General features: G+C 42.4%; 1 protein-coding gene across 1 annotated transcript in view; it reads left to right on the top strand.

Moving 5' to 3' along the window:
* Positions 1-16370, top strand: part of hs6st3b (heparan sulfate 6-O-sulfotransferase 3b) — a 61496-nt gene extending 45126 nt beyond the window's left edge. The window contains exon 2 of the mRNA XM_034574899.1: positions 13130-16370. Within this exon, the coding sequence (XP_034430790.1) occupies positions 13130-13898 (769 nt within the window). The 3' untranslated portion in view covers positions 13899-16370. The remainder of the gene's footprint in view (positions 1-13129) is intronic.

The raw sequence follows: 16370 nt of genomic DNA, 5'->3' as shown, positions 1-16370 counted from the left end.
AAACCCCCCACCAGCTCGTGGATACCATGGATGGCTGAGAATCTTCACAGATATCTTCATTGGTGTCTTCTACATGTATGGCCCCTCTTTTTCTTCTGAAGATATTTACTCAAGTGTCTGGAATTGTCTGAAAGCCCCTTACGGTCATTTTCCATGTAGAGTACCCCACTTAGAGGTCCTTACACGGCAGTAAATAGTTCTATTTGCGCATTACAACAAGTCATCAGGAACTATTATAATGACACCAGTATCAGTGCTGCTTTATTCCACTTCAACCTGTGTTATCTGCAGCCTGATGAGCACATGGGTGTAGTCCCGGTAGCTAAATTGAAATGACAGATCTCAGTGGAGGTCCGCAGCCATTCAGGTTTTAGAGAAGATGGTTAAATCTCTTAGCTGTGTCCTCAGATGATCCCTCCAGAGGTCTATTCATTCGTCTTACAAGCCGAGTATACAGCTTGTAATTTAGGTCTTGCCCCTGGTAAAGATTTTCCCTCCCTGCTCTTATATGCTGCTGCTCGTTGAAGCAAGGTTACGTTTTGTGTCTGTGAATCAGGCCCCTTTGTGTCAGACTGCGGGGTGCATGGAAATCACAAAGAGCTTTCAGCCAGAGAGGCGTGTGATTGCCCGGCTTGCAGTGTATTTCATGTCTGATTTCACCTACATCGACATTACATTCGGAGCCGCCGTGCCGTAATACCAACTGTCTGAGAATCGGATGTAGGAATCTGCTGGTTAAAAGCAGGGGTTGAAAGTTTTAGAGCCTGGTGTTTCGTCCCCAGTCCACGCAGCGACACCCAGCGTCACCGGCGGCAACGGCAAAGGAAGTTTAATACAACAGAGCAGCTATTTTGTCAATCATGAGAAGAGGAAGCTCTGTTTATAGCGCCGCCAAACAAACTCACGTTGTTTTAGTGTCGCTCAAAAGTCTGTCAAAAATAATTGTCACTGTGATTTGGTGCTGCACACAGCTGGATAAGTTTTCCACTCAACAGCAGGCCTCAGTCGGGTTTGTTGCAGTGTGAGGTGTGCAGCCTGGAGCCTACAAAGGATATTGTCTTCTTTTGTAGATGAATTTGCATGAGGAATTAGAGACACAGCCCCAAACAAAGGAAACTACGTCAAAGGGGTAATAATAAAATGAATTTTGCTGCAAAAATAAATTATGAATGCTATCAAAAAATTAGCAATTCTTGAAAATCTTTTTTCTTACAAACCATTACAAAGGGTCTGTTATAGTTATTAGTGCCGACAGTTATTTGATGAATGAACCATGATTTCCTCCTTTAGATATGTCACATTTGTCCTTTGTTTCTTTATTTTACAATAAAGAATGACATGTTTCTCCTTTGAAGGGCAATCCCCCCCCCCCCTTGTTTTTATCTGCCACTCCTCGAACGAGCACTCCTCTGTATGCACACCATGTCAAGTGCCAGTTTCATGACAAGTAAATGAAGGGTCCCATCGTTCTTCTTGTTTCCTCCCCAGGTGACACCCACTGTCCCCATTCCGTCACCATCAAAAAGCCAAACAAGACGCCGAGATCCTCAAAAACGGTCCATTATAGGCTGCCAGGGGGGAGCGCAGACACCATTACGGAGTGGTATCGGTTACAAATAATGCATGTCTCCGGTCTCATTCTCGTCTTGTCTGAGAGAAAAAACAGGACAGCGCGGGGATGTACAGATGCACCGCAGAGACCTCGCATGTTGAATAACGCACGCACTCTCACAGACCAAGGACATCTCCTCACCAGAGAAGTGGCGAGGGAGACAACCCGCCATATAAACCCTCTCGAAAGCCGTTTAACAACCGTATGAACAACTGCAACAAAGCCGCAGAAACACATTTGCGTCCTTCACTTGTAACGGCAGATTGTGAATATCTTTATTGTCCTGAGTCGGGAATATTCGTAATGGTACAGTTCATAAAATGGACTGATAAAGTATGGAGTCCCCATCAGTCTCCGTCATCACCTCACTGCTGGTATTATCAATTCATGACTGCCAAAATTAAAGACCTCAGGGACGGAGGAAGTCATTACCTAGAGAAGTAATTTCTCTTTAAGCGTCTTTGCTCACAGTGCAGTGCTGTGCCTGTTTTTTTTTTTCCGCCTCACAAGGTTGAGCACACATCACGTACTGTAACATTTTTAAAGTGGTAAAAGATAGCACTAATCAAGATGAATCATTCTCAAATGCATTTTTAAATTCTTGTTCTGCACCGTGGAAACCGAACACGTGCAGAAAAGTCTTAGCTCCTCTGCTTTGCTTGATCCCCCGTGTGAAAGCTCTCATAGAGAAAGGTGCAGATAACCAAAGGTAAAATGCCCCTTTTGCTTTTATTCATTTTTCTATTCGCGTGACAATTCTAAAAATGTAATCTCGAAACTCCAAAGGCTCACTCATTTACTGTGAGATGCCATTAAGTTCAGAGGCGTTTATGTCTTTTTAATGAGAGAGCCAAATTGACTTCTTACGCTATGATTTTTGTGCAAATGAAAGCTTTGCAGAGTATGTAAACCAGACAGCTAAATGTTCCTTGGCACATTGTGGGCCACGGGCAGCTGCGTCAGGATTCACACTGACGACCACGTGACGAAACGTGCCGAGCAAGCGAGCGAGCGAGCGAGCGAGCGGTGCTCTACTCTCTGCTGGGAAATGTTTCAAAAAAGTGATGAACAAAATGCAGATTTTATACCAGAGCCACAACAGTTTCATTACAGTGCATGTCACAAACTGCCAGGCTCCCACGCAACAGCGCAACCCGCTGTATCCTTTTGATGGAGAGTGACTAGGCCCTGGTATTGTGCAGGAGATGGTTCCTTTGGTGGAAGTAACATCTAAAACATCCTCAGAAACAGCCAGGTCTGTGACAGCAACAGCGCAGGGTATCACGTTTTTAATATCTTTTTCTTTTTCTCCTAAGAGCAAAGCACCTCTCCACTCTTTCCTCGTTCTGTGGTTTGACAGCTACAGCAGCACTGAAACTAAAAAAAAAAAAAACAGCACAAAATGTTCTCACCTTATCGTGTTAATGACGTTAAAGCAAGGTCCGCAGAATAGTGCAGTTGTCATGGAGATGGCTCACTTGTCTTCATGTGATCTATACGAGCGCAAAATGGGATCACATGACAATTTGGTGGTCCTGTGTGGGAGGAGATCATAACTCCTGTCCATCACTGAGAACATGCAAATGTCCCACTTGACATTTCTCTGAACGTTCACTCCGACTCCCAGTTGATGAATCTTGACCTTTTCCCAGTTGACGCTCTGACAGATGTTCGCAGGCAGCTGCTGCTCACGCTCTGCGGCGTCACTCAGTCTCTTGTCCGAGCTCCTTTTTCACAGATGTGAAAGTCGTGTATTTGACATTTCGCTGAACATGAGTATGAGAATGTGATTTGTCAGCAGAATGTACTTCGAGTATCAAAAAGTAAAAGTGTTGAATATGGAGAATCACCCTTTTTAAGAGGTTAAATCATTATACTGTGGCATAGTATGTTAGGGTCTGGGCATGACCCGAGACAAATTTTGGAACCAGATAAATTGTGTTTGTTTGTTTTTCCAATTTCTATAACATGGCAAAATGGTTTGTTCTAGGTATTGGTTTATTTTTTATCAGATGCAAAACCAACTAAATTGATTTCCACTAAACTTGGTGGAGGGATGGGGCCTGGGAAGAACCCATTAAGTTGTGGAGCCGATGCGGATTAATGAGCCCATCCAGGAATTTTGTTCACTTTCTTTAAAATTGCCACATTGAGCATTTTTCAATATTTTTGTTATTTCTTCATATGTCTTAATTTAAAAGTCTAACATATTTAGTGTGCCAATGTCTGAGCGTGTACAATTTGATGTGGATATAAAACCCTATAATACTTTTTAAATTGTATTTCTCTTGACCAGGTACATGTAGTTAAGAGTAAAATATCTGTTTGGTAGGTTTCCGAGGCCCTTCAGTCTCACACTCGTATAAAACAACAGCTCCTAAAACTACATTTTCTCACTAAACACTCACTAAACTCACTAAACACACAAAAACATTTGTCTGCTTAAGTGTTTTCTTTTCTCCTCTTCCTGTAATTCCAGTGAGCCGGGGCCACTTCTGTCAATGTGTAACTGTTAAGAAACCGAGTTCAGTTTGGCATAAGGTTTATTTTCGCTTTCAATTACATTCTGCCAAATGTACTATAACAATCTCCATGATGTGAGAGTTTTTTCACTACCTGATAAATTAGGAGCTCTAGGAAACCAGGAGACACCAGTCACTGGGTTGTCTTTATTAAATAACAGGAGGAGGTGAATCTAGTTTCCAGATTTACAGGCAAACAATTAGTTTATGTCATTGTGTTAATAGCCTAAATTAGACATTTGTCAGGATGTCTCACCACAGAGTAGGTAAATCAGGCAATTACCTTGGGCCTCAGCTGAGAAGGGAGCCCCCCCCCCCCGACAGCGGCAAATCCACAGCAACAACAATTTTGTGAAAACCCCCTTTCTGCCAAAAGCTTGATAGTTTTAGACGTTTGTCAAGCCAAAATGTGGAGAATGTATCATGTGTTTCAAGGTCCCTTTTGCCTGGGCCCCCCCAAAAACTCCTTGAACCGCTCCTGCTTATACAAAACACTGAATATTAGGAATTGCAGGTAAAATAAAGGTCTCTTTTTTTGCCAAGTGAAATCGTTTTTTAACACTGAACAAAAAAAGATAAGCGGTTCAGTCTGACATTGTTCGTCCTTGACACTACAGAGGGACGACGCTGATAAAATGCAATAAAGAAGAGCAGATTCTGGAAGGACACATCACTTTTAGGGTTCTATCTTTTGTCCCTTTCTTTTCTTTCGATCTCTGTTTCTTTCTAAGCTAAATTCAGACTTCTTTTGACGGCTGTAATCTGATCTCTCTGGTCTGACTGGTCTTGTTTTCCCTGCAGATTAATAGACACAGTACCATGGATATTAGGATTTTCACTCTATTTTCACATAAAAATGTCAAAAATATCAGTGTCAGAGGATATTTGAGTATGATTGGGGGTGTATTTACTAAATCTACACCATAATGTTTTACCATTCGATACTCAAGAGCACACTAACTGGGATATCTTAAGAGATATTAGTCTCAGTATTGTTTTTTATCAACCACGAATAAAAAAACAAAGATTTATAATTGGGCGTGATTTTGTGAGTCACTGGTGATGTTCACACACGCTTTGTGGATATTTTGCAGCTGCACAGATTATCACGTGTGCGCACAAATCGCCTGACATGTACGAATTGCTTTCCATTTGACTTTGGAGTTGTGACGCCCTCTTCACTCTCCACAAAATTCATTCTGGGTTCACTGAAAATGCTTTTGGAAAATCCATGCATCCGAGTCTTCACCGCATTTATGTGGAATTTTAAAACGTAGACCGCATGTTTGATTCATCTCATTCATATTTGTCAGGCAGAAAAACAAGTAAAGTAAAACATGCATTCATCACCAATATTGAGAGTGTCTCATGTACACATCCACTCCTGGCAGAGCGGAAAAAAGCCCTGCAGCTGCAGCCGTGTTGTTAGCCTTTACTTCTGTGTTGTGTACTTCTAACACAAAGGCTCTATAGATGAGTCATACTGCAAAATCACGCTGTCACACTTGCCGCTGAACAAATTTCTTTCTCATGATTCAAACTGCATTAAGGACGCAAACACTTTTTTAAAGCCTCTGCATGAAGCCAAGCTTTTCATCAACTCTGCACTGTCACACGTACTGCCAGTGTATCCATGCATACCTGTGTGTGTTTGAAGTGCTCGTGTTGCAACCCCACTGCTGTTTATTGGTTTTAGGGGGAATGCTGGGGCCATCTCACTGAGAGCTGAGGTTGTTTAGCTGAGGGCCGTGCCACAGGCGTACCCACAATCCCATTCAGTGCCACTGCTGACAACCGAGTGTGATCAGATGGGCTGTGGAACAACTCAACCAGATATGACCTGTTGAGACGTCTTAGTCATCTTTTCAATGTTCAAAACTGATTATTGGAAGTAAAATTTGTACTGTATATAACAATAGACTGTTTTTGCAATTAAGTTAATTATGATAGTTTTTGCGACTTTCATCATGTAAAATTTCATCATGTTTTATTGAAAATATAATCTGGTCTGCGTTTTTCTTCCGAGGATATGATATTTCTTGGCATATAAATGTAGTTTCTCTAAAACAGAGTTTATAACATGATATAAAAAGTCTGTGTGCACTCAGAAAACCTGTTTTATAATGCGCTCCGTGGTCACCATGGTTTTTCATAAAATCTCATTTCCTCCGAAGCGGGTCGCAAGAGTTCTTACGTTCCACAGGTTGATTTCAAATCTTAAAATAAAATGAATGAACTAGCAGACTGAAGTCATTTGCTGAGATTGAATCCATCTAACTATCACCATGTTGCCTTCCTCTCTCATCAACTCTTATCATTACCATGATTTACCTGAATGAAAGGGACGATAAAACAAAGCGGGTGGACAGGAGAGGAGAGGAGAGGAGAGGAGAGTGATGCTTGTTTTATATGCAGTGCCTCAAGTGGAGGGCAGCGAAGAGAGAAGATGCACAGCATAGCGAGAGATAAACACCAGCGATGCACAGGGAGACTGACGGGTGAAATCAGTGGCGTGATTAATGTGACAACCTTTAAGAAAAGGTTATGGATCCGCGGGGAACGCTAATGTCTGTAGGACATGGAGGAGAAGCAGAGTGGATAAAAGGGCAGGAGTCAAGTGAGCTGCAAAGTTACAGGAATGCCCTGTTTTCGATGGGGAGGTTTACTGTAACCTGGCCTGTGTCACCAGGAAAGTGCTCAGGGAAACGTCCTCTCAATGATGTGGTGTGTTTTACATCAGGGGTAATGGCACTGAATGTTATAACTGACACACTGGCCTTTTCCAACATCATTTGAATAACACTGACTCAGTGTTGTGTTAAAGCAACGGAAAATATGCCCTCTGAACTAATCTTTGAAAGGGCAATACTGCAGAATAATGCTGTATAGTAAAGTATATATATGTGTGTGTGTGTGTGTGTGTGTGTGTGTGTGTGTGTGTGTGTGTGTGTGTGTGTGTGTGTGTGTGTGTGTGTGTAGTATGTATTGTAGCATTATGGCTTCGTCACTTATTCAGAGCAATGTGAAAAAATACTGTGTTAAAGATTCAAATTAGCTCTGGAAACCTAAAGTAAATCACTGAAAGCAGTATTTTTATTTATCAGATATGGTTGTTTCAAATCATACGAATTTGTCAATATCATTCAATATCTGTTACTCAAAGAGCAGGAAGTTAGTCGGAGTAAAAAATGTATAATACTTTAATTAGGTTTTCAGACATATCCAGAATTTCACATGTGAAGAACACATGGAGATTGTCTGGGTCAGATGTCTGAAAAGCAGCTTTTACCAACTTTCTGCAAATTGAACAGCTGCTATGGGGGGGGGGACTGTATTTTGCTGGGTAGCTGTGCAGGAAGATGGTCTCTCCATTCTTTTTTCCACCTGTTAAATTCTGATTCATTCACTCCAACCAGTGGAAACTGTCAATGATGTGCCCAGCTCATCCATGTTAAAACATCAGACCTGTTGCTGAAAAACGATTCACTGATTTGAGTAACTAATATAAAAATGTAATTGATACTATTGAAAGAAACAGAACATAATCAAATAGGCATTAAATGTGATATGTTAACTTATAGTCTCTACGGCTCTTTCACACATGTGAGATTTAAAGGTCTTCACGTAGTTGCTTAGTCTCTAGAAAACCAGAATCGACCACGTTACATCAACAACATCAGTGAGTCCCACTGTCGTACACAGGTACTCTTTACTTATTTACTGCTCTTTGTGTTACAGCCTTTGCTCCATTCTATGTTCCGCCCCGCTCACAGAGACGTATTGTGTTGCTCTTTCCTGTTGTCTTCCCCCCCCCTCGAGCACCTGCAGCAACGTCCCACTCCCACACATGAAGGTCCTAATGAGACAATTCACTTCATCCACTCCCAAACACTGTGTGCCCAGGCTCAACGTGTGATGTCCCCTTTATTCTAGCAGCCTGTAATCAGTTTGAGGCAGTGGGCTGAATGTCAGTGAGGCTAATAATGGGCAATTAAAAGCCAGTTGCCTGTTGCACTGATGTAAAATGTGTTGCACCAACTGTTCACTTGAGCTTATTTATTTACTTCGCTCTCCAATCAAATCACAGAAAATGTCACATGGAGCTTTTTTAGGCTACTGATGTGGCAAATGTACAGAGGGTGAATTTGGTGATTTCTCTGACTTGTTTTTTTTATCTAGCAGCAACATCAAGCTAAGATTTAGTTTTTTAGGGAATATCAATCATCCATCAGCTACAGTGCTTATCCTTTGAGGGTCGTGGGGGAGCTGATATTGGGCGATAGGCAGGAAACACCTTGGACAGGTCGCCAAAGCACATCTGTTGCATGCTAACACACTGAGATGGTGAACCTGGTCAACATTATACCAGATAATTAGCCAGATAATCCCGGGCTTCGTGTTAGCATGTTAGGATGCTGATTCAGCGCCAAGCACCACAGCTGTGCCTCACAGGGCTGTTTGCATGGCTGGACATGACAGCTTCCCAAAAGTGAAGCCAAAGTGCCTGGTGGCTGGCTGCAGTATGAGCCATAAATGCCGCCTCCTCCGTGTTAGTGGATGGGACATGGGCCAAACTGAGTCAAAGTACACATCAAATAAATATTTCTCAAAAATGGTTTGTTATTTGTGTTAGTTATTATTTGTCCGAACACTTTTTGTGGTAAGTTTAGTTTTAATTGGTTATGTGATGCTATAAGAAATGGGGTGAGACGTCATTATTGACAGTTGAGACTCAAGGCTCCATCCCCCAATTGCTACTGCACAGACTCTGAAAGATAGCGGCGTTCGTATCCGGGATATTTTGGCTTCATTTCTGGATAATGGGAGGACGTGGAGACACGTCATCCATCTTTGTATACAGTCTATGCTAAGTGTAGTAGCATTAATTGTATACAGTATATATACAAATACTGCACTACACTTTCCTTTAGGATAGCGCAGGGTACTGACTTACTAAACTGCAAAGAGGAAATGTGCAATTTGTAGGACGTGCAAAGGTGATGGAAGAAAGCTTCTGCCTGTTAAACCTGCCAAAGAGACAGAAAGTGAACAGTGTTCTTTTGACACATTAGGTCTTTTCACCATCCATTGCATTGTTGGAGGAAAGTGTCAATCAACAGCACAATTGAGAATTCAGGGCTTTTTGCTGTGAACGCTGAATGTACCTTTTTGGCAGTTTTCCAGTGTTATCACACTATAACCTGCGTAGAATAGGTGCGGATTGTGATATGTCTGAGTATATCCTGTTTTCTTCATTCTCAAAGTAACTCTTTAATAATTCGTTACCAGCGTTGAGCTTATAATTGAAAAAGCAGTCGAACCAGAGACAGAACAGACAGCTTTCATGCATGTATTTATCAAACGCTTTCCACATCCATTAACCACATATATTTAGATTACACTAAGCTTTAGTATTCCTGTCTGCGGCGGCTCCTTCATCTGCTCTCCTCATCATTCCATTTTATACATACTTTTGAATTCCTCCTCCATCTCTATTTAATGACCCCTATTTAGTTTGTGCTCCACTGAAGACTGGCTGCTGGCGCTGCTGCTGTGGAGATGAGAATTTGGGGGCAGGATGAGTTGCGATGCGCCTCCTATCCATTATTGATCCATGATTACCAAGAGTTTAGCTGGGTTCTCGACTTCCACACACTGAAGGAGGCTGTTGAAGCGATGCGGCTGTGTCACAGCTTTGCCATGCAAAATAGTACAATATTAAAATGTCGCATCAAAGCTGCCTCCTGCGCTCTTTGCTAAAACATCTACTGGAAAGCGGCGGCACAGTGTCAACTTCTCACAGTGGTTTTTGATAGTGAGTGTGAAATTATGGGAGGGGTGGTATTGATGATAACAGAGGCCAGAGGTAAGAGAAGCCTGAAAGCTCGCCCCCTCCCTCTTCAACAGCCATCTGCATCACTCAGGGAAAGCCTCCTCGAGACAGCTCCACAGACCCGTTGATCCTGATGCATTTTGACACTGATGGTGCACACAACTGACCTTTGGGCTGTCGAGTGCACTCAAACAACACTTGCTGCATGTGTTTATGTCCCAGAGACAGTCTAATGAGGATGTATCTGCCAGCCAGCCAACTGCAGGAGCAAGTGCTAGGATACAGCTGCTGTCACCAGGGCTCTAATCACACGGCTTCTTGAGTGACTCATTTCGGGTAACGTTGTCACGGAGGAGGCATTCTAGCAGCAAAGTTAGGACAAATCTCTCCCGGATACTCTCAAGACGTATTATTGGCAATCTTGTGGTGTGTTCAAAATGATGTCAAATAATATTACTATTAGTGCACACGGATACACTCAAAGCGTATCATAGTGTGTGTGCTCATTAAAAAACATGTCTGAGTGATATCAAAGAAAATGTTTGATTCATACGATTCCTGCGGCTGCTCGGAGACATACCGCAGCCATATTGTACTCACTAGACCAAGTTTGGGTTTCAAGTGCAGGAATACTAGAATTTCCTTCTTTCAAATCTCTTCATTGTTTGTCCTTAAAAGGTTAGGAAACAGTGAGAGATGTCCATCAGTTTGCCAGAGTCCAAAACGATATCCTTCAATGTCTTGTTTTGTCAAACCAACAGTCTAAAACCATAGGCTGTGAATAAAGATGGACGACTAACGCGGACATCTTGCGCATTTAGAGCCAGAGTCTGCACAGTAGTGATCGGGGGATGGAGCCGAGGTATCGAGGACCTGTCAATGCTTGCTTATAAAACCGCCTGACAAATCGCAAGTCAGTCTCCGCTGTCAATCATGACATTTCAACCCATATTTAAGCCATCAAATAACTAATTAAAGCTAAACATCCCAATATACATCTCTCTGATAAGAATAACCTAAACTGACTGACGCCTTCTTTGAGAAAACTTTATTTGACTTTATATTTTGGTCGATATCCCATCCATTAAAATAGAGGAGGCCTACACTGCAGCCAGCCAACAGGTGGGGATTGATACACTTTGACTGGGGAGCAGTCATGTCGTCCATCTTTAAATAATCCATGTTATTTAGTCTCCAAATCCAAAACCCTAACATATGGATGTGCAGACATGGATATGGATTTAGACAAAAGCAGCAAATCCTCATATTGAAAATGCTTGAGACAGAGAATCTTAGAGGTTTTGCTTAGAAACTGGCCAATGTGATTAATCAGTGATCAAAATAATTGTATTTGTCTTTATCAAGTAGTTGTTTAAATAACTTTTTTAGGTCTAAAACTTATCTCCTTTCTGCTTGATATCTAATGATACCATAATATAATCTAGTTTTTATTATCGAGAACATTTAGACGATTTATCAAGTTATAGTTAAAAGAAGAAAGGAAACAGACCAAAAAGTAAATTTACCGCTATCAACAGCCTGAATGAGGTTTGGTCAAAATATTCTACTGACTGCACAATTTCAGATTAGCTTTTAGCCTATCATCCGCAATGGCTGCAACTCTGAAGGACAAGCAAGTATAAGCACAGGCGTCTGTTTTATTTTCCACTTCTGGGTGAGTCTTAGTCAAGGCTTTCTGTGTGGAATCAACTGAAGCAGCATTGAGAGCAGCCTTGGCGTCTGTGTGAAAGCTCAGCGCCACATTCCACTTTATCTGCCCAGACCGTCCTCCAGAGAGGGGTTTGTGCCATTAAATATTCACACGGCACTCACAGGACTTCATCTTCGGAGAGGTTTACCTGGCCAACACCTGTCGGATTCTTTGTTTTCCATCAGAATGCGCTTTGACATATGAAGACGTGTCTCAGCAGAGGAGATGTCCTTGAAGGTCTTCAACCTTGGCATCAAGGGCAGATAGTTTCCCTCTCAAACAAATTGTCATCAATCATCCATTATTCTTACCCATGCAGTTATATGATTTAAAAAATGTATTATACATAATTTTATTGTCAGGACTGTCTGCTTTCCTGGATGTCTTGGCCAAAGGGCTTTATCAGACTCCTCTGCAGAAAACTGATTTATCAAAGTTAAGCTTCGACATTTGTCTTCAATGTTCAGTTAATGTCTGGCACCATGTACCATGGGTGTCTTGAGGTTCCTCTGGCCCTTGCCGCATTTTTAGGTAAAAATAAACATGTCCGCCAGTAAGAGACCAGTGGCCTGTACTACGAAACAAGTTCATCATACCCAGGATATCATTTCATTATCTGACATCACTTAACCCACAAACTTAATCTGCTCCAAATCAGGTTATACCGGTTCGGCATAAGTTCCCATGGTGATTTACCCAAGTAAGAAGTGAACCAGCTTCATCGCACTGACAAACTTGAACTAAACCTGAAGTCACCTCAATAACCTTAAATTCTGCTTTGTAGTACAAGTCTCATGTGACTCAAAAACACATATAGTGGCTAAATTTATCATTTTTTATCCATCAAAATTAATTATCTGTGGTTTGCATAGGTGGCCTAGAATGGATGTGTAATTCCCAGCCTGAATTATTGTTTCAGTCTGCTCCCGTTGGCATATTCACTGGAGAAACAGGTTTTAAAAAAATAATAGTGCTCATTTACCAGTTTTTTTTCTCTGTAAAAATGCTCTGCTGCAGTTGCCTGACAAAGGATGGGTAGATTACCCAGTTAAAGGTGACGCTGATTCGAGGTACAAAAAGTATTTCCTCATTATTTTGTCGCAGTGACATGTTTGGGATTCAGTTGGGTCAGCTTTATTCACTCTCACTATGTCCAATGGTTATTATCGTAGCTATATTCCAATTTATTCTCAATGATGGCAGGTGGGACATCTGCAGAATGGAAACTGTAGTTGCCCAATATTTTTTCAAATAGTTGCTCTGATGCAAGGGCAATATATAGAAACTCATAACAATATCATTAGGGAGAGTTTTAGTTTGCCAGTTAGCTTTCAACCTTGAAGTTTCATGCACAGACAAAAGTCACCATCTGTCAGCATATTGTGGGGCCGCCCTCTGTGGTGATGATGATGATGTGCTCACAGCTCTCTAACTGTTTGTTTTGGCTGCAGGAACTTCTACTACATCACCATGCTGCGCGACCCAGTCTCCCGCTACCTGAGCGAGTGGAAGCATGTTCAGCGTGGCGCCACATGGAAGACCGCCCTCCATATGTGTGACGGACGCTCACCCACCCAGGATGAGCTGCCCACCTGCTACAGCGGGGATGACTGGTCTGGTGTCACCCTGACGGAGTTCATGAACTGCCCGTCCAACTTGGCCAATAACCGGCAGGTCCGCATGCTGGCTGACCTGAGCCTGGTGGGCTGCTACAACCTGTCCTCCATGAACGAGAGCCAGCGGAACCACATCCTGTTGAGCAGCGCCATGAGCAACTTGAAGAACATGGCCTTCTACGGCCTGACGGAGTTTCAGCGCAAGACGCAGTACCTGTTTGAGCGGACGTTCAGCCTGCGTTTCATCTCCGCGTTCACGCAGATCAACAGCACGCGAGCCGCCAACGTGGACCTGAGCGAGCCCGTGCGCAGACACATCGAGGAGCTCAACTTCTTGGACGTGCAGTTGTACGAGTACGCGAAGGACTTGTTCCTCCAGCGATTCCAGTTCACCCGCCAGAGGGAGCACCAGGAGGTGCGCTTGAAGAGGCGCGAGGAGAGGCGTTGGCTGAGGGAGCAGAGGGAGCAGGGCAGGCCGTGGCAACCCAAATACAGAGGAGGTGGAGACAGAGGCGAGAGAGCGGGAGGAGGTTTTGAGAAAGGGACTGATGGTGACTTTCCGACCACTACTGAGGACTACACAAGCCAAGTGGCCCGCTGGTGAAGCTTTGGTCCCATAAAGAGAGAGGAGCGAAAGAGAGAGAGAGCAGCTGATGGAGATTCCTCACAGACTACATCAAACATTTCCTTTGACGCTCTCTTGCACATCCTATGTCTCTCTCTTCCCGTCTCACCATTAATCTGTCTCCTGCATCTATCCGTCTCTCAGCTTCAGTGTGATCCAAGCGCTCTGCTGTTTCTTTACGAAAACTGCCAAGTCTGTGAGTCTCACAGCAGCTCTGCCTTGGACTGCCTTTTGGTGTCTTAAATCTTTAAATGCCGTTTATATATTTTGTTGTCATTAATTTTTGCCTTTGTTGTTTATCATTTGTTGGGGGGGAAAAAGACAGTAAACTGAGGTGAAAGGAAAAACACAATCAAAAGAACCTGCCATAGACTGCAATGCTTTCAATTTTGACATGAAGTGCAAAATTAAATAAGGTCACTGAAGTCATTGTCTTTGTTGCAACTGGTAGAAAACATTTTCCATTTGAAAGTTGTAGTTGTAGAACTGATGGTTGCATGTCACATGTTATACTTCTAATTGGGGATAATCCTTTTCCAAAAGATATACAGTACTGTAAACCAAAAGGAATAAACAATATACAGAATATATTTGCTTTTAATTTAATGCCAATGAAACCCTCTCTAACGCTGGACTCACAAGGGTGCGTTGTGTTTACGCTCGGCGGTGGGTGTGTCCGACGTTTGGTGCCGGCAGGAATCGCCATAACGACAACAATCACATGTTTCACGCTTGGGACACACAACATAGCCGGTTTTCGTGCTAATGTGTCATGCTAGCTATCTATACAATGCTAAAGCGAAGTAATTCCACAATCAGATGAACACGCACCAGCTGCCTCATCCGCACAAATGTGATTTGATAGATGCTTGAATATTTGTTTAAACACAATTTGATTGGCTGGTACATGAAAAGTTGATCTCTGAGCAACGTGATGCAACTGAACCAGAATGCAGTTCGGCAACGCATGACGTCACCCCGTTCAAAGTCAATGAGCCGCATTGTGGTTGACGCCTCCCAACGCACACGTGTCAGTCCAGCGTTATTATGCATGCAGTACCCACTTTTTAAACCAAATTTTACAATACTGATGCTAATATTTTTGTTGCAGTGCAACATAAACAGTATTATTTTCAAAGTGCAATACTTGGCAGGAGAACACTTCTCCCAAAGACACACAATGGGGACATCCTGCTGAGAAAAATGTGTCTCCCAGTACCTTTGCAAGAACTTTGTGTTTTTTTTAATATCAGAAATGGAAACAAGTACCGTGCAATGAGACGAGCACACACGTTTTCTGAAGTGGTGGGTTGCGGATAAGAAGTTAGTAAATAGTCCAGGTGATGAAATGTGTCAGCATGGCTGGTGTGTGGCTCGACTGTAAATGAGATGATCAGCATTCAGTGCTCATGCCCCTCCCCGTCACACTGTCTGCTTTTACATGTTTGTAGAGCTGACTGCAGCCGCACCGTGGGCAGCCAGGGCGCTCTCATGCCAGCATGAGTGCCAGCCTACAAAGACCAGCCTCAAAGCAGACAGTGGAGAAATAAAACACTCTGTCATTTCTCCTGCCCGATCATTTCCAGTCCCTCAAATCCAATCAGCGGAGCAACACACGAGGATGAGAGAGGTTCCTGCTTTCATATGGTTAAATAGGCCTCAGTGATGCGTTTTATGCCTCTTATCTCTCTCAGTCAAAATCCCTGCTTATCAAATTAAATGTTCACTAGATGTCAACACTGAAGTCATTTACCTGCTGCTGTTCATTTCTCATGTTTCTTCAAATACCTCAGATGACGTGTTTTTCTTAAATTTTCAGGACTCACTCGTGTTTTGTCGTGTTCGGATGATTTACGCACTGATGCAGTGAATGAGTTGAATGAACGCAAGGTTTGATTGTTTGAGCTGTATTGGTGCACTTCAGTGTGGATAGATGGGGCGGAACAAAGGTGAGTTGTGTTCATCACATCGATGACACTCGATCAAGTGTTTCACACGTAGGTGCCAGCTACAGCTCTGAATACTGAATCAGTCTGGGAGGTTGAATCAGAACTAAATCCATCGTCATGCAGTTTGTGATGTAAGACTGAAATAACAACAAAATCTGATTTACTGTCATCTCAAATAGGTACATTTGGGATATTTGCAATTTTACCCGGAAAACATTATATGTAACTTTTGCAATAAGATTATGTTTATGCAATTTTATTATTCTCTATCCAATAGATTTCAAATGTTATTAAATTTCACTGCAGTTATACAATAGAGGTTTCTAGAGTATTAGTGCCACTTAATCGGGAGATTATGACTATTAAGACTTTTTCCTAATTAAATTATGACTTTAATCTTGCACTGAGTTTCTTATTGAGTGAAGAGTTCATCCTCGTAAATTATGATTTTTCTCATTAAAACATGAGGGTATTCTCATACTCTTGAGTTTTTTTCTAGTTA

Source organism: Hippoglossus hippoglossus, chromosome 21 (genome assembly GCF_009819705.1).
Source record: "Hippoglossus hippoglossus isolate fHipHip1 chromosome 21, fHipHip1.pri, whole genome shotgun sequence".
Lineage (NCBI taxonomy): Eukaryota > Metazoa > Chordata > Actinopteri > Pleuronectiformes > Pleuronectidae > Hippoglossus > Hippoglossus hippoglossus.
The sequence above is the reverse complement of the archived record's forward strand: the minus strand, read 5'-3'. Positions and strand labels throughout refer to the sequence as shown.